This window comes from Ylistrum balloti, unplaced genomic scaffold, assembly GCF_031769215.1.
Source record: "Ylistrum balloti isolate Yb309-2 unplaced genomic scaffold, AGI_CSIRO_Ybal_v1 Utg369984, whole genome shotgun sequence".
NCBI lineage: Eukaryota > Metazoa > Mollusca > Bivalvia > Pectinida > Pectinidae > Ylistrum > Ylistrum balloti.
Window position 1 is genome coordinate 49,326 of NW_026782070.1, and position 20,010 is coordinate 69,335.

Here is a 20,010-nt window from a genome sequence, read left to right on the forward strand (position 1 = left end):
CTGAATGCCCTTACATTGTTTCATAATCTGCTACACGTGTCTTGTCTGTCCTTATATTGTTTCATAATCTGCTATACGTGTCTTGTCTGTCCTTACATTGTTTCATAATCTGCTACACGTGTCTTGTCTGTGTTGACTTTGTTTCATAATCTGCTACACGTGTCTTGTCTGTCCTTACATTGTTTCATAATCTGCTACACGTGTCTTGTCTGCCCTTATATTGTTTCATAATCTGCTACACGTGTCTTGTCTCTCCTTACATTGTTTCATAATCTGCTACACGTGTCTTGTCTGTCCTTACATTGTTTCACAAACTGCTATACGTGTCTTGTCTGTCCTTACATTGTTTCATAATCTGCTACACGTGTCTTGTCTGTCCTGACATTGTTTCATAATCTGCTACACGTGTCTTGTCTGCCCTTATATTGTTTCATAATCTGCTACACGTGTCTTGTCTCTCCTTACATTGTTTCATAATCTGCTACACGTGTCTTGTCTGTCCTTACATTGTTTCACAATCTGCTACACGTGTCTTGTCTGTCCTTATATTGTTTCATAATCTGCTACACGTGTCTTGTCTGTGCTGACATTGTTTCATAATCTGCTACACGTGTCTTGTCTGTCCTTATATTGTTTCATAATCTGCTACACGTGTCTTGTCTGTCCTTACATTGTTTCATAATCTGCTACACGTGTCTTGTCTGTCCTTATATTGTTTCATAATCTGCTACACGTGTCTTGTCTGTCCTTATATTGTTTCATAATCTGCTACACGTGTCTTGTTTGTCCTTACATTGTTTCATAATCTGCTACACGTGTCTTGTCTGTCCTTACATTGTTTCATAATCTGCTACACGTGTCTTGTCTGCCCTTATATTGTTTCATAATCTGCTACACGTGTCTTGTCTCTCCTTACATTGTTTCATAATCTGCTACACGTGTCTTGTCTGTCCTTACATTGTTTCACAATCTGCTACACGTGTCTTGTCTGTCCTTATATTGTTTCATAATCTGCTACACGTGTCTTGTCTGTCCTGACATTGTTTAATAATCTGCTACACGTGTCTTGTCTGTGCTGACATTGTTTTAAAATCTGCTACACGTGTCTTGTCTGTCCTTACATTGTTTCACAATCTGCTACACGTGTCTTGTCTGCCCTTACATTGTTTTACAATCTGCTATATGTGTTTTGTCTGTCCTTACTTTGTTTTACAATCTGCTACACGTGTCTTGTCTGTGCTGACATTGTTTTAAAATCTGCTACACGTGTCTTGTCTGTCCTTACATTGTTTCACAATCTGCTACACGTGTCTTGTCTGTCCTTACATTGTTTTACAATCTGCTACACGTGTCTTGTCTGTCCTGACATTGCTTAATAATCTGCTACACGTGCCTTGTCTGTCCTGAAATTGTTTTAAAATCTGCTACACGTGTCTTGTCTGTCCTGACATTGTTTTACAATCTGCTACACGTGTCTTGTCTGTCCTGACATTGTTTTACAATCTGCTACACGTGTCTTGTCTGTCCTTACATTGTTTTACAATCTGCTACACGTGTCTTGTCTGTCCTTACATTGTTTCATAATCTGCTACACGTGTCTTGTCTGTCCTTACATTGTTTCATAATCTGCTACACGTGTCTTGTCTGTCCTTACATTGTTTCACAATCTGCTAGACGTGTCTTGTCTGTCCTGACATTGTTTTACAATCTGCTACACGTGTCTTGTCTGTCCTGACATTGTTTTACAATCTGCTACACGTGTCTTGTCTGTCCTTACATTGTTTTACAATCTGCTACACGTGTCTTGTCTGTCCTTACATTGTTTCATAATCTGCTATATGTGTCTTGTCTGTCCTTACATTGTTTCATAATCTGCTACACGTGTCTTGTCTGTCCTGACATTGTTTCACAATCTGCTAGACGTGTCTTGTCTGTCCTTACATTGTTTTACAATCTGCTAGACGTGTCTTGTCTGTCCTTACATTGTTTCATAATCTGCTATATGTGTCTTGTCTGTCCTTACATTGTTTCATAATCTGCTACACGTGTCTTGTCTGTCCTTACACTGTTTTACAATCTGCTAGACGTGTCTTGTCTGTCCTTACATTGTTTTACAATCTGCTAGACGTGTCTTGTCTGTCCTTACATTGTTTTACAATCTGCTAGACGTGTCTTGTCTGTCCTTACATTGTTTTACAATCTGCTAGACGTGTCTTGTCTGTCCTTACACTGTTTTACAATCTGCATCGTTTCGTTCTGTGTCGTTCACTTTAAATATATTTTTGTAAAAGATTGAGGGTATGAAGTTTTACTACTTTGATCACTGGTTCTGTTTCACGAGTTTTGTATCATCATATGTAGTCGTTCAGGTATAAGTAATCACCGATTTATTTCTGTTTATTTCATGCTTTATCACTGTAGCGTGACATACAGGATATGGACCACGTCGAGAATGGAGGAGTGACGGACAAAGTTACAGAACAATCCGGTGAAGAACCACGTGACCTTTTATACGCGGTGAATGAAGTGCCGCCGTGGTACCTGTGTATCATCCTCGGATTCCAGGTATGTCTGTCAATCTAAAGCCTGTCCACCCACACTATTCAGGGCAGGCGACTAGGCCTTGGTGGGGTAGGATTATTTCTGAGATATCGGTGTTTCGCGTGGATACTGTCAGACTCGTGGAGAACTTCCAATCAAGCAAACTCAAGTTTCTATAGCTATCGTGTTTCGTCTGTCGTCGTGCACCGTACACCGTGCGCCGTGCGTAAACTTTCCGTTCAAATGATCTCTTTTCAATAGCCAAAAGACCCTGAGTGTTGATATTGGAAATGTAGTATGATCGGATGAAGGGCTTCCAAAGTTTGTTCATATTATTGACCTTGACCTACTTTTCAAGGAATCAGGGGTCAAGTATGTTAAAGTCTTTAAACAAGTTCTTCTCAATAACCGAAAGGCACAGAGTGCTGATATTGAACCGGTAGCATGCTGCGATGAAAGGTTGTTTATTTTGTTCATGTGGTTGGCTTCTTCTCTTGTTGAAGGTCACAGGAGTCAAATGTGTTGAAATCTCCAAACGACTTCTTCTCAATAACAAAAGGTCTAGGCCGTTTATATTGGTTCTTTAACATAAGTGGTTAAGAGCTACCGATTCATTCAACTAATTGACCTTGATCAAGGTCTTTAAGGTCAAATGAGTTGAGTTCTTAACATTTCTTTTTCAACAAGCAATAATTCCGGAGTAGTAGGATGTATAAAGAGTATGATTTCAAGTTTGCAAAAAATGTTTGTACGAGCGATTTATCTTGGGTCAATTTGGCCTTTTTCATGTAGAAATCTTTACAGTCAGAAGACCGTTAAGAACCATGGGCCTTTTGTTTTTAAATTCACGGAACTTTGCGTTAAGTAGTCTTTTTATCGTATAAATCAGTTTTACATAACAGAGAGTGGCGAATAGTGTACCTCGGAAAACAAATGTTACATGTAGACAAATTCAAATTCTTTATTCCTTTGGCCTTTCGACCTATTAAATTTGTTTACAATATATCCTATAGCACTCAATCATATAACATTGTGGAGAGTGATACACCCTTAAGTATCTAACTGTACAAACGATACAAACTCCAAACAATCATACTTATATGTGTATACTGTATATATTTATTAATAATTGAATTAACATCCCGTCGTTTATTAGCCAGAAGTAGAGATTTCCCCAAACTGTTTCATTCTGTAGTAATTTGTATACACTTGGCGGTCTTCTGTAATTGGTTTAATTAATTTTTGTCGGATATCTAATAATGGGACAGGAAATTATAAAATGGTGTTCATCTTCGGTCTCGTCGACATTACACTTACTACATTTTCTTTAATTTCGCACAGTCTTTCTGAGTCGACCACTTTCTATATCAAGGTGATGTAGTTTTACATAGACTCATCAAGTTCATGCCAAAATTATTAACGTGCTTGTCCATATTACTACGTAGTTGGGTGTAGAGGTGGGGGTAGAGGTTGGTAAATGTCGGGTAGGCAGTGAATAACATTGGGGTGTAGGGGTGGCGGTAGAGGTTGGTAAATGTCGGGTAGGCAGTCAATAACATTGGGATGTAGAGGTGGGGGTAGAGGTTGGTAAATGTCGGGTAGGCAGTCAATAACATTGGGTTGTAGGGGTGGGGATCGGGGTGGAGGTTGGTAAATGTCGGGTAGGCAGTCAATAACATTGGGGTGTAGAGGTGGGGGTGGAGGTTGGTAAATGTCGGGTAGGCAGTCAATAACATTGGGGTGTAGAGGTGGGGGTAGAGGTTGGTAAATGTCGGGTAGGCAGTCAATAACATTGGAGTGTAGGAGTGGGGATCGAGGTGGAGGTTGGTAAATGTCGGGTAGACAGTCAATAACATTGGATTGTAGGGGTGGGGATCGGGGTGGAGGTTGGTAAATGTCGGGAAGGCAGTCAATAACATTGGACAATAACTGAATCCTCATGCAGTTCATCATTTTGAATAAAATCATCAGAAGTACTACTTAGTTTCTTCCAAAACGTTAAATAGGTCACTGTCATTGTTATCCTAGTAAGTACTATTAATATGAGGTGAGTAATTCGCTATCAGGTATCTAGTATCTTCTTCGGTTCGATTTACACTTAGTTTCAGTACTATATCGGTCACGATTCTTATGGATATATGACAATTTCTCATTCACTCCCTCCCTCGGGACCCTTCAATACCTCATTCCCTCCCTCGGGACCCTTCAATACCTCATTCCCTCCCTCGGGGGCCTCAATACCTCATTCCCTCCCTCGGGACCCTTTAATACCTCATTCCCTCCCTCGGGGGCCTCAATACCTCATTCCCTCTCTCGGGGCCCTTCAATACCTCATTCCCTCTCTCGGGGCCCTTCAATACCTCATTTCCTCCCTCGGGACCCTTTAATACCTCATTCCCTCCCTCGGGGCCCTTCAATACCTCATTCCCTCCCTCGGGACCCTTCAATACCTCATTCCCTCCCTCGGGGCCCTCATTACCTCATTCCCTCCCTCGGGGCCCTTCAATACCACATTCCCTCCCTCGGGGCCCGAAGGGACAAGTGAGCTTATGCTTTGGTGCGGTATCCTTCGTCTGTCGTTAGGCGTCAACTTTTTAAAAAAATAAACCACTTAATAACTATCAGACAAAATATTTTGATATTACAGGTATGTTGCTAGGATGAATTCCAACAAAGTTTACGAAAGGAAATGACCTTGACCGATATTCAAGGTCACAGGGGCCAGATTTCTTCTAATCTTTAAAAGATTTCTTCTCGTAAATTAAAATACCTCGGGGCACGATATTTGAGTGGTATGTTCATAGGATGAAGCCAGAAAAAGTTTGTGGAAAGATGTGACCTTGACTTATATTCAAGGACACAGGGATAAAATTAGTTAAAACCTTTATTCGACTTTTGCGGATTAACTAAAAGGCTTTGAGGCAATATTTGGCTGGTATATTCCTTTGATGAACCCCGTCAGAGTTTGCGAAAAGAAATTACCTTGACCAATATTCAAGGTCATGGGAGTCAATTTGATGAAATCTCTAAAAGTTCTAGAGGCTTGATATTGTGCTCGTAGATATATACTAAACAAAAAAAGAAAGGTAACACTTCTTTATTTTGTGATTAATTAATTAGCCCCTTCATAAATCCTTACCAATCATGTACGAATAAAGTAATTGATCAATTCTGATAAAACTGCAGTCATGGTTCATTATAAAACATTGCGTTCAGTTGATTTTATTCGACTGTAAAGGACGTTGGGGTCAATTTCAAAGGTAACACCATTAGTAACGGGTATGGCCATCGTTTGCGAAGTAAAAAGTATTGCAGCGTCGTCGCATGGAACTCGTTAACCGGCAGATAATTCGAGGAGAGATGTTGTTTCATTCAGCGATTAAGGCTTGGGCCAGCTCCTGCAAGTTTGACGGCTGATTTTGACGTTCTCTCACGCGTCGCCCAAGAACGTCCCAGACATGCTCAATCGGTGACAAATCAGGTGATTTAGATGGCCAATCCAACACCTGTACGTTATTCTGCTGCAAGAAAGTTCTGCTGACGCGACTGGTGTGCGCTGGTGCGTTATCCTGTTGAAAAATGGCGCCAACGCCATAGCGTCTCAAGAATGGCAGAACCACTGGTCTTAAAATTTCGTCCCGATATCGAATGCCGGTTAAATTGCCATTTAACACAACAAGCCTGGTACGAGTCCCCCCACAAAGACCACCCCAAACCATTACACTTCCGCCGCCAAAGCGGTCCCATTCTGCGACGCAGCAGTTCGCAAAACGCTCCCCTCGTCGCCTCCACACTCTGCGCCTTCCGCCACCGTGTTGCAGACAAAACCTGGACTCATCTGAAACCAGAACATTGTTCCATTGTCGTAAGGCCCAACGACGGTGAACACGGGTCCAGTTACGCCGATTATTACGGTGACGTCGCAACAAATTGGGTCCAGTGTAGGGACGCCGCGCTTTCAATTGGTAGGCCCTCAACCTGTTGCGGACTGTTTGGGGAGACACACGACGCCCAAACAATGTCCTTGTAGTCTCTACTGCGGTTACGAATCGATTGCGCAAGTGTATCAATCGTATACGACGGTCATCCCTGGCGGTCGTTTTACGGGGTCGGCTGCTTCGGGGACGATCGGATGTTGACCCAGTTTGGTTTAAACGACTTACCAACTGACAAATTGCCTTAACACTGCAACCAAAATGCCGTGCAACTCGACGGCGAGACTCCCCAGCCTGGATCATGCCCACAGCCCTTTCTCTCTGTACTTGTGACAGCCGGGGCATAATGATAAAATTGATAGATAGCAAGATTCGGTGATTTCTAAGTCCTTAGGATCTAAGGAACAGTTGTCAGTTTGAATGTTTATGAAATTCAAGCGAAGATACAAGTTAGTCGCAGAAAACCTCGTGCAGCTCTTTCGCTAATACATACTTTCACGCTTGAATGATTTTGGTAACCCCCTTGGATTTTGTAATGTAAAACATTACCATTTTCTAATATTGCACAAACGTCATTTTGTTTTCACTCATTTGCAGGTATTCGCTAAGGAAACATGTTAACCTTTCTTTTTTTTTGTTGACTATATATACACCAGTTGAGCGCTGCAGGCCCATCGTGCCTCTTGTATAAAAATAAAGCTTATTAAATTTCTGGTTGTCTGCTTTTCTATGTACTGTTTCTAGTCACTATGTTTTTAACGCTCTTGAAAGCAGCCCGTTATCATCTGAAAGTGCGATACTAGTGCATCTTACTTTTCACACTCGCTCACTTTGAGACAGACTTTTTCACTTAAGAATATCAGCTAACAGTTATTTCCCTTGGACTGCTCGATTCGAAATAACCATGGCGTCGGTATCATGACAAGACAGCGACATGCAGATAATGTCACGTGATATAACTGTCACTGAATCGTGACATAACGTGGATACAACTGTCACTGAAGCGTGACAAAAAGTAAAAATAGGAATATGACTCAATGTTACACTCCAAACTATCTCCTTTATTGTAAAACATACAGAGGAATATTTCACTTCCGGTACACAACGGTAGTAAAGAGCAGGAGTCACATACTTCCTGTGACAGCTCAGCTTCCGAGTCATACATTACAAAGTTATAAAATAAAAGTATCACATTGAGCAGTGTTCCTTGTCTTTACTTTCCCGTCACTTGTATCTCGCGGATAGTAGCGTTTGCTACGTTTGAATACTCCATAATATTTTGGAAACTTGCCACACTATATGTTGTATAAAATATTCCCTTAAGCTTGACAAATCAGTTGCACAACAGGAAATGCAGTTCGGATATGCTGATATCACTTTCCAGAGTACACATTCCAACCATACTCCAACTCCCTTCGTCAGAACCAGAAAATTGTCGGTGAAATTGGATTCCGTCTTCTTCTGTCCCGAGACCTTCGTGCGCATGCGCCTAAATGTTTCTTGTACAACTAGAATCTCAGTGTTAGTAACTAAGTGTTTGATAATTACCATGGCTGAAGGAGTTCAGGGGGTCCAGGACTGTCCTGAAAACGAGACATTTCTTTAGCTCCTTCATATAATTAAGTTATTATTGATATAAAACCTCCAGTAGTAATGATTGAGTCTAGAATGCCCAAGCTTCTATAAGCAAACTTTAGCCAATTGGTAGCAGAACAAGGTTTTTGACATTAAACATGTTACAGATTTGAGGAGTGTTTGATACTTACATAAGTTTACACAGATGCTCGGACGTCCGGTTTTAATCTACAACAAAATAGAGTAATGCTTTGCTGGGATATTTCCAGGTTCGTTAAATAAATATGTTATAATACTGATGAAACGTGATCAAATCAGTTTGAACTTGAGGTATTTGAAATCGTATTCTACCATACTTTAAAGAACATTACTGCGCAATGTCACTTATATTCACTATGAATAAACCGTTTAAGTTCCTTATCAGCTGGTATTGTATATTCGGTAAATAAGGTATAAAATTGACATTTATATAAACCATACTCTGAGTGACAGATAAACTAGATCACTGACTGTGTATATATACTGACTGACAGATACACTAGATCACTGACATGTGTATATATACTGACTGACAGATACACTAGATCACTGACCTGTGTATATATACTGACGGATACACTAGATCACTGACATGTGTATATATACTGACTGACAGATACACTAGATCACTGACTGTGTATATATACTGACTGACGGATACACTAGATCACTGATATGTGTATATATACTGACTGACAGATACACTAGATCACTGACCTGTGTATATATACTGACGGATACACTAGATCACTGACATGTGTATATATACTGACTGACGGATACACTAGATCACTGACTGTGTATATATACTGACTGACAGATACACTAGATCACTGACCTGTGTATATATACTGACTGACAGATACACTAGATCACTGACCTGTGTATATATACTGACTGACGGATACACTAGATCACTGACTGTGTATATATACTGACTGACAGATACACTAGATCACTGACTTGTGTATATATACTGACTGACGGATACACTAGATCACTGACATGTGTATATATACTGACTGACGGATACACTAGATCACTGACCTGTGTATATATACTGACTGACAGATACACTAGATCACTGACCTGTGTATCACTGACATGTGTATATATACTGACTGACAGATACACTAGATCACTGTGTATATATACTGACTGACGGATACACTAGATCACTGACTGTGTATATATACTGACTGACGGATACACTAGATCACTGACCTGTGTATATATACTGACTGACAGATACACTAGATCACTGACCTGTGTATATATACTGACTGACAGATACACTAGATCACTGACCTGTGTATATATACTGACTGACAAGTACACTAGATCACACTGACCTGTGTATATATACTGACTGACAAGTACACTAGATCACTGACCTGTGTATATATACTGACTGACGGATACACTAGATCACTGACTGTGTATATATACTGACTGACGGATACACTAGATCACTGACCTGTGTATATATACTGACTGACGGATACACTAGATCACTGACATGTGTATATATACTGACTGACGGATACACTAGATCACTGACCTGTGTATATATACTGACTGACAGATACACTAGATCACTGACCTGTGTATCACTGACATGTGTATATATACTGACTGACGGATACACTAGATCACTGACTGTGTATATATACTGACTGACGGATACACTAGATCACTGACTGTATATATATACTGACTGACGGATACACTAGATCACTGACATGTGTATATATTGTTACCGACAGATACACTAGATCATTGACATGTGTATATATACTGACTGACGGATACACTAGATCACTGACTGTGTATATATACTGACTGACGGATACACTAGATCACTGACATGTGTATATATTGTTACCGACAGATACACTAGATCATTGACATGTGTATATATACTGACTGACAAGTACACTAGATCACTGACCTGTGTATATATACTGACTGACAGATACACTAGATCACTGACCTGTGTATATATACTGACTGACGGATACACTAGATCACTGACTGTATATATACTGACTGACAAGTACACTAGGTCACTGACATGTGTATATATACTGACTGACGGATACACTAGATCACTGACCTGTGTATATATACTGACTGACGGATACACTAGATCACTGACCTGTGTATATATACTGACTGACGGATACACTAGATCACTGACATGTGTATATATACTGACTGACGGATACACTAGATCACTGACCTGTGTATATATACTGACTGACAGATACACTAGATCACTGACCTGTGTATATATACTGACTGACAGATACACTAGATCACTGACATGTGTATATATACTGACTGACGGATACACTAGATCACTGACCTGTGTATATATACTGACTGACGGATACACTAGATCACTGACCTGTGTATATATACTGACTGACGGATACACTAGATCACTGACATGTGTATATATACTGACTGACGGATACACTAGATCACTGACCTGTGTATATATACTGACTGACAGATACACTAGATCACTGACCTGTGTATCACTGACATGTGTATATATACTGACTGACAGATACACTAGATCACTGACTGTGTATATATACTGACTGACGGATACACTAGATCACTGACATGTGTATATATACTGACTGACAGATACACTAGATCACTGACCTGTGTATATATACTGACTGACGGATACACTAGATCACTGACTGTGTATATATACTGACTGACAAGTACACTAGATCACTGACCTGTGTATATATACTGACTGACGGATACACTAGATCACTGACTGTGTATATATACTGACTGACAAGTACACTAGATCACTGACCTGTGTATATATACTGAATGACAGATACACTAGATCACTGACCTGTGTATATATACTGACTGACAGATACACTAGATCACTGACAAGTGTATATATGTCAGCCTTTGTAAATTATTGAATGGGCAGTTAGCTTCTGGCTCTGATGACACTCCGTCTTACCAATCACTTGTAGAGTCCCGGACATCTTCTGACCCAGTGGTGCCTTGGATACATCGAGACTGAAACATAATATAACGATATTAGAATGACCTCCTGTACCTGCAGATAATAGTCGTATGTGTAAGTCCTTCAAGTAGTCCAAGTTATCTTTCTAAAGTTACACGATGCTGTCATACAGCAGAAAAAATGACAGTCTTTGTAGAATTCAAGTGACCCTCATGGGCAAGGAGATTTTTTCCGTTACCGCTTTAAAACCGTTGTCAGTAAAACTTAATACACAGATCAGACTAGTCCTCTAGTCGTGCCTTTGCTGTTGGCGATATTTCATTTTCGCTACTTCTCTGTTACCATGGAAATAGATACAAAAATCCGGACTGCATCCTGAAAACTGCCCAACTGATTCCGACGTCTACGTATATCTTGCTAGCTTCAAGTTGTAACTCTCACTGTTGGCGAGATTTCTGATAATTTCCTGCTTCCATGTAAACTATTCAAGATGTAACTACAAAGTTCTTATTTAAGAAACAGGGCATATATATCAAGATATTATTCCTATTATAAACTAGATATATATGTCAGGTTTGGATTTCAATACCAACAGTTGGGCGCGAGGAATAATGCCTCGCTTTTCGTCTCCTTGTGTTTAACTATTGCATCACGGACTTCCGAACATTTCTAGTTAATGAAGGTAGCATATTCTGTCTTACCCTTCCATTTCACGTTCGATGCCCTCGGTCTGTGCGGCGTAGACAGAGGCAATGTTATCAGCTGAATACAGCCCCATCGGGCTGTTGTACTGAGCATGGGTCACATTTGGAATGGCCTTCTTGACACCGCCAGGGGAGAAGGGCTTAGGTCCTCGTGTTGACATTTCTTTGAAAGCAGGGGACGCTAGCTGAGGAAGAAATGAATGTTAGTTACACTTTCAGGGACTGTCTGATAGACATCAATTATTTCCATGATACACATTAATAAAGGTTATACTTACCACTTCTTTGGGACTGAGAACTTCTGTGTCCGGCGGGAGGTTGTCCTTGCTCGTATCAACAGTAAGTGGAGCCACAAGGGCTGCATCCTCAGTCTTGATTTCACTTGGAGCAGGAGCGACTTCTTGTGCTGGCGCTTGCTCTGGTTCCGGAGCAGGTGTTTCTGTAGCAGATGCTGCAGAGGCGTCTGTTTCTGTTGATGGAGCAGGTGCTCCTGGTTCGGGGGCAGGGGCAGGAGCGGTTGCAGCACTTGACTGTGGCGAAGGTTCAGATGTAGGTGCCAAGACAGGACCATATCCTTGCAAGTAGCCATTGCTTTTGGTTTTTGGTACTCCCGTTGGGGGTTGTGCGGGTTTTGACGTGTTGACTGGGGTAGTACCAGGTGGATCTCTTCAAAATAGGAAAAAATATATAAATACAAGTGATTACCGGTTAAGCGTCTTCTACTTGATGGAGATTGTATGTTACGGTTTTACTCTACACTGTATTCCTATATTTAATTTTATCTCGTCACTACAGTAATATAAATACCTGTACACGACCAGGTCCATCTCTAATCTCGTCACTACAGTAATATAAATACCTGTACACGACCAGGTCCATCTCTAATCTCGTCACTACAGTAATATAAATACCTGTACACGACCAGGTCCATCTCTAATCTCGCCACTACAGTAATATAAATACCTGTACACGACCAGGTCCATCTCTAATCTCGCCACTACAGTAATATCTCTAATCTCGCCACTACAGTAATATAAATACCTGTACACGACCAGGTCCATCTCTAATCTCGCCACTACAGTAATATAAATACCTGTACACGACCAGGTCCATCTCTAATCTCGCCACTACAGTAATATCTCTAATCTCGCCACTACAGTAATATAAATACCTGTACACGACCAGGTCCATCTCTAATCTCGCCACTACAATAATATAAATACCTGTACACGACCAGGTCCATCTCTAATCTCGCCACTACAATAATATAAATACCTGTACACGACCAGGTCCATCTCTAATCTCGTCACTACAGTAATATAAATACCTGTACACGACCAGGTCCATCTCTAATCTCGTCACTACAGTAATATAAATACCTGTACACGACCAGGTCCATCTCTAATCTCGCCACTACAGTAATATCTCTAATCTCGTCACTACAGTAATATAAATACCTGTACACGACCAGGTCCATCTCTAATCTCGCCACTACAGTAATATAAATACCTGTACACGACCAGGTCCATCTCTAATCTCGCCACTACAGTAATATCTCTAATCTCGCCACTACAGTAATATAAATACCTGTACACGACCAGGTCCATCTCTAATCTCGCCACTACAGTAATATCTCTAATCTCGCCACTACAGTAATATAAATACCTGTACACGACCAGGTCCATCTCTAATCTCGTCACTACAGTAATATAAATACCTGTACACGACCAGGTCCATCTCTAATCTCGTCACTACAGTAATATAAATACCTGTACACGACCAGGTCCATCTCTAATCTCGCCACAACAGTAATATAAATACCTGTACACGACCAGGTCCATCTCTAATCTCGTCACTACAGTAATATCTCTAATCTCGCCACTACTAAAGTAATATAAATACCTGTACACGACCAGGTCCATCTCTAATCTCGTCACTACAGTAATATCTCTAATCTCGCCACTACAGTAATATAAATACCTGTACACGACCAGGTCCATCTCTAATCTCGTCACTACAGTAATATCTCTAATCTCGCCACTACAGTAATATAAATACCTGTACACGACCAGGTCCATCTCTAATCTCGCCACTACAGTAATATAAATACCTGTACACGACCAGGTCCATCTCTAATCTCGTCACTACAGTAATATCTCTAATCTCGCCACTACAGTAATATAAATACCTGTACACGACCAGGTCCATCTCTAATCTCGCCACTACAGTAATATAAATACCTGTACACGACCAGGTCCATCTCTAATCTCGCCACTACAGTAATATAAATACCTGTACACGACCAGGTCCATCTCTAATCTCGCCACTACAGTAATATAAATACCTGTACACGACCAGGTCCATCTCTAATCTCGTCACTACAGTAATATCTCTAATCTCGCCACTACAGTAATATAAATACCTGTACACGACCAGGTCCATCTCTAATCTCGTCACTACAGTAATATCTCTAATCTCGCCACTACAGTAATATAAATACCTGTACACGACCAGGTCCATCTCTAATCTCGTCACTACAGTAATATCTCTAATCTCGCCACTACAGTAATATAAATACCTGTACACGACCAGGTCCATCTCTAATCTCGCCACTACAGTAATATAAATACCTGTACACGACCAGGTCCATCTCTAATCCCGATCGGATGATCTCCATCTTTGTCATCTCGTGTGTCGCTCCGTCCACATTCATGCTATTTATAGTAACAACCCTATCACGGGGTTTGAGCCCACAGCGGTCACATATACTGTTCCTCACAATCTGAAAATTTAAAAGAACAACAGTTTGCTGTTTTCGTTAATTGATCAAATCATCAGAGGTTTGTTGGTATTATTGTTTTATCATTTTACCATTTCATATTTGTTACGGAATAGTAATGTCACCAGGTGATGTAATCAGTTGCGGAAGGCCTTAGCAATGATGGCATCAAAGAGGTGAAAAGGATGTTTGTGAAATATCTGTTGTCTGTTTGAACTCCTCCTAGGTTTTGAGAACATTATTACGAAAGGTTTGAGAAAGAATAATGAACGTTGTTCAATTAATTTTGATCTATTATTCCAGTTAAAATTTGTCTCGATGCTTCACCTCTCGGGGTAAAGAATTTAGCAAATGACTTTTAAAAGAATATCAAATCCAAGAAAAAATACCTAGGGCAGATCAAAAAAATAACTGGACTATATCGCTGTAAGTTCTTCTAACACCTGTCAGTTACATTAGGATATTATAAAGCCTTACAACGGGGGAAGCGACTGAGAAAAATAAAAACGTATCGAAATAAACGTCACAGAACAGATGGCACCAGTCTCAGGATTCAGTAACTTTCTGAATTTTGTATATGATATGACTTTAAAAATATGTCAAGTCCACGTGTTTATTCTTTAGAACTCATTATATGTATTTATTTCCGAACCGGATGTCATCGAAGAAGCTGACCCAATCCGCTCGCATCATGCCCTGGTCATTTTTCCTTTGTACGATTTCAGTAGTCTCTGTGGTAATGTTTCTTTGTTCATAATCTGCCATGGTTTCATCGAATTTGCGTTTTAATTAAGATGTCGTTAACATGTTGGTATTTTTTGTGTGGTTATGATAAGGTTGTATGACATCTTCACCTGGTCTCATCATAATGACAATTAGTATTAATACTGAACGCAATATATGGAAAACATCTGTTCGGGAGAGTTGTATTGCGTTAGTTAAATGACAAAAGGATGTATTTCTCGCTTACTACGAGAGCAATACATTAAAATTACATACGCGTCAAACACTTTAGAGTGTCTTACTTACAAAACAAGTGATTGTGCAAGGCCACTGGTCAAACGATCTGGTACATGAAGTTCATGTTTGTTGTGATTATCGTATCCTTTGATTGAGACGATGAATATAGTATCAGTGGTATCAAAGATACCTTCACGCCATTCCTGCCCGCGGGATGCACGCGCTAATGGCTTCCATAATCTGATATTAGTTAGAGCTACTCCTCGTCAATAGTACAAACACGAAATTCTACATGGTAAGAAATGCTTTGCTTCTCTGTGCGTTAAACGATGTGAGGGAGGTAGAAAATTGAAAAGTACTAAACGATGTCAGAGAGGATAAAATCAAGGCGGTTTACAGGTAATTACAATGTATTATCTTTAATTCAACCACCACATTGGAGCCTATAAACAATTACTTAGAAAACACAGTGTAAACGATTTTAGTATGATGTAAACGTATACCATTGACTCTGGCGGCGTTCTTATTGATGTTAAGAAAATTGAATAGAGTGGACAGTTACATGTAAACAAGTAACTGGACGGTGAATGGTAAAAGTGTTCAGAGAGTGTAAACATAAGCGTTACTTATTAACCTGTAATATTGGTTTCATGTGTACGTATAACACTTACTCTCGTGCTTATGTTGTTTGTATCATGTACGTGCACAAGGTGTGTAATCAATTATTCCAACTAACGTCGCATTTCTCTCCTCGTACCTTTCGTCTACCCCTCGAGACCCCCTCCCTGCGCCGAAATACAGATACACGTGCCCGGATCGTTCTCTCCCAGATTGAATTGTTGTTGGCACACAAAACATCACAGCATGTAGTGGCATGCATAACAACTCGGTTGTTCTTGTCTGGTATACTTTCTATATGCCAATGCCTTACTGCTGCTGGTCTAGTTGCCTAGTGACTAAGCGGTAATGCTATATATTCTTTCGGATCCTTAGTGGTACATAACAAAATGACTTAAGTCTCGTCCATCTTGAATTTTGGCATTCAACCTTTGGTATTGAAAGTCTGTTATCACAGTCCTTGCAAAATTCGCAATACACTTTTACACAAGTTACACAAGTTTGAGACTGGACAGGAAAACATGTGAGGCTCTATTTATTTCTGTACAAAAGAAAATTACATGAAAAGTCATGCTGGACATAATGTTTCTAAATTCAACAATAAATTGGCCATTTTTCAAGTAGACTCCATTACACCAAATCTTTTTCGGTTTAGACAAATGAGAAAATTCTGATAATTTTGCGCCTTCCTGTGTGTTTTTTGAGACCATGATCTTTTTCTCCTTCAGCCGTGATGTGCGGATGCATCACACCACAAATCTTTAAATGTCAAGGCTTTATTTTTTATATATATTAAAAGCGATGGGTGTTGTCATGGATACTTGTGTGTTTGTGTACTTGTGAAATTGGTTTTTGTTTGAACAATTGTATACCATGTTTTAGTGACATGAGTTTCGGATCTGTGATGATAATTGAAGGGGGTATCTCGGATTAAGACTGATTAATCAATTACTGACGTCACGACATCATATCAGGCTGATCATACAAATCACACGGTAGATATATTAAACAAAGCTACCCCAATAAGTATCACACGGTAGATATATTAAACAAAGCTACCCCAATAAGTACCACACGGTAGATATCTCAACAGATCAACTAAAGTTAGTCCATTCATTTTCATGTCTCAATGAAAACTAGGTCATATTTTTTTTATCTCCATACGTTAGATGTATCAAGTCTTAATTAAAACGATTTATTACAGTAAATCTGTCAACCAAATCTTAATTAATCAGCTAATTTCTGACGCTCCACTGATGTCTATCAAACGCTTATAAGATGTCTCTTACTAGGTTGATGTATCATAGCTAGGTCACCTGTTGATACACGCCTTACGTCACGATCAAAAGTCACTCATTTACAACATACAATGTACCCAACCGAAACGATAAATGAAGTAAAGAGAGTATTAGTAAGTTGCTAATCACTTATAGGCCTGTACAATCTTTGTAGAGAAGGCGGTGATGTCTTTACACGGGTTTATTTTCACCAACCCACCCTGCACCTCTTCCCAGAAATACATTTATATACACTAAACCCAACCATCACTCACCTTTAGATCACACGTACCAGTAAAATATAAACTAATAAATCCTCCTATAAGAATACACACTCAAATTTAAACTTTCCTTGGAAATCTAACATTTATTTAAAATACCTATGTGACGGCGATTCTCTTCATCGCCACATAAATCCTAGCCAATGTCACCTACCGTTAAGATTGTCAGCGGCAGTCCGTATTCCATTCCTCCATGGAGACGAAATCCCCAGGACATTCCGGAGTCTGCCCTGTTCATTCGTATGGTCAGTCGTTGCGCCATGGTCAGTTGGAATCTGTCTCTGTTTCTGTCACTCCAGTCTAGTACATCCTCCTCGCTCACCGCTCGACGTCACATGTGGTAGGTATATACCCCGACAATTAGCACAAGGCCATGGCAATGATGGTTCCAAGGCAACCACGCCTGCTGGCCCATGGTACCGATACTCTCGGAACACCTCTAATTAGACGTTTGCTGAACCATTTATATGTAATGGGGACGCCACTAATTGGCAGCTATTTTCAAGATGTACCCGTATATTTGCTCAAACTTTGTGTTTTTGTGGTAGTTGTCAGCTAATAAATAATACGGCAGAGCCGTATGTATTTCATATGAAGTAAGTCTGTAAGCGATCCAAAAAAAAAAAAACATTCCAATAGGTACCTGAGAAATCAACCCTTGATAATTCATTACTAGTGACTGGTTTGCTCTTTGTAAGCAATGGATTTGCAAGATCAGACGGTGCTACTTATTGTATTTGTTTTACACCAGGGGTCGCCACTCATTGTAAATTGTTGGGATTTTTTCTAAAAGGTGACATAAATTGCTAATAACAGAGGTTTAAACTAGATATCGCCTCCTGCTGGCAGTGTTTTGTATACCAGAGAGTGACAATCATTGCAAGTGACGAAATTTAACACCGAAGGATACAGCTCATTGCGTATGGTTGATAGTTTACACCAGGTGGCGCTACTCATTGCTTGAAGCTGATTATTTTTACAGAAGTGGTGCCATGAACTCATTGCTATCAGAGATCGTTATTCAACGTTATTGGAGAGTATATAACTGTACTGTGTTCTCTGCGTTACTTCTGTGTTTATCATGTACGTTTTACCCAATGCTGTAAAACAACATAGAAATCAATTTGCTTGGCCTTAGAGCGGCTGATGCACATCACCATCTGCAGGCAGACGATAGTTCCATTGACAATCAACCCGACGCCATTTTGTACTGTGGAACTGTTTGATCCGCACTCACCGACTATTACCGAACGGCGGGAGTTATGTTGGACGATGTAACAGCTAGCTTGTCGCACCAGCGGGGTGATACAAGGTTTATACAACAGCTAACTTGTCGCACCAGCGGGGTGATGCACGGTATATACAATAGCTGACTTGTCGCACCAGCGGGGGCGGTAGAGTTAGTCCTTAGCCTTGTGTACAGTGTTGCCGAGGAGTTCGGTTTCGAGTTACAAAGTGTTGCAGCATGACTACGTAGTCTAGGTGCAATATGTAAAGTTGGACGATCTAGACAACATTAGTTTTCAGTAGTCAAGGCCGCTCTCTATTGTGAAAGTTAATTAATTACTAAAGTCCTTGACCTGAATGTGAACTTAAACAGAACTTACAATAGTAAGACAAGGCTCAGAACGTACCCTTCCCAAACCTGTTATTTGACATATACGACCTGAACAATAGTAAAACCAAAGTAAATGTCTGCGGCATATATCTCTAGATGTCAATGTTTGAAAAAATCAAAGTACATTGAAAATAACAATAATCTCAAATCTTTTTTTAAAAATATAAGAAAAAACTACCATCGACTTATATCAGTGTGCCAGGACAGCTGTCGTAAAATAATGTCCAAGCTGGCCTCGGTTATATCTCACAGAATTATATTAAGATGAAAGACGAAAACATCAAAACCCGCTAGTGTGCCAAAGCGAAAATAAGACTATAAATAATATAAATAAAAGACCACAAACCGAAATGAAAAGTCTACAAAAAGGGTTGTCTGTTTCTTCGCTTTCACATCTTATCGTCATGGCACATTTACTTTTTTTGTTTTTGTTTTGTGCTTTGCTCTGAGAGCTTAGAGTTACAATATTGTTTTATTTCATAAAAATATGAAAAAGTAACTTCCAGTGATTTTGCTAATTTCTTATTTTGTTACGGTACTTCCTGATGTGTTACCTGTTATATTACAGCATTACCTGATGTGTTACTTGTTATATTACAACATTACCTGATGTGTTACCTGTTATATTACCTGATGTGTTACCTGTTATATTACCTGATGTGTTACCTGTTATATT

The 20,010-nt window shown here is 39.9% G+C and overlaps 1 protein-coding gene across 2 annotated transcripts in view; it reads left to right on the forward strand.

Annotated features, from left to right (window-relative positions):
• The window catches only part of LOC132547839 (solute carrier family 23 member 1-like), a 64,967-nt gene that overhangs the window by 24,549 nt on the left and 20,408 nt on the right, over positions 1 to 20,010 (forward strand). For both annotated transcript variants that reach the window (XM_060211644.1, XM_060211643.1), the window contains exon 3: positions 2,422 to 2,565. In XM_060211644.1, the coding sequence (XP_060067627.1) occupies positions 2,422 to 2,565 (144 nt within the window). The remainder of the gene's footprint in view (positions 1 to 2,421; positions 2,566 to 20,010) is intronic.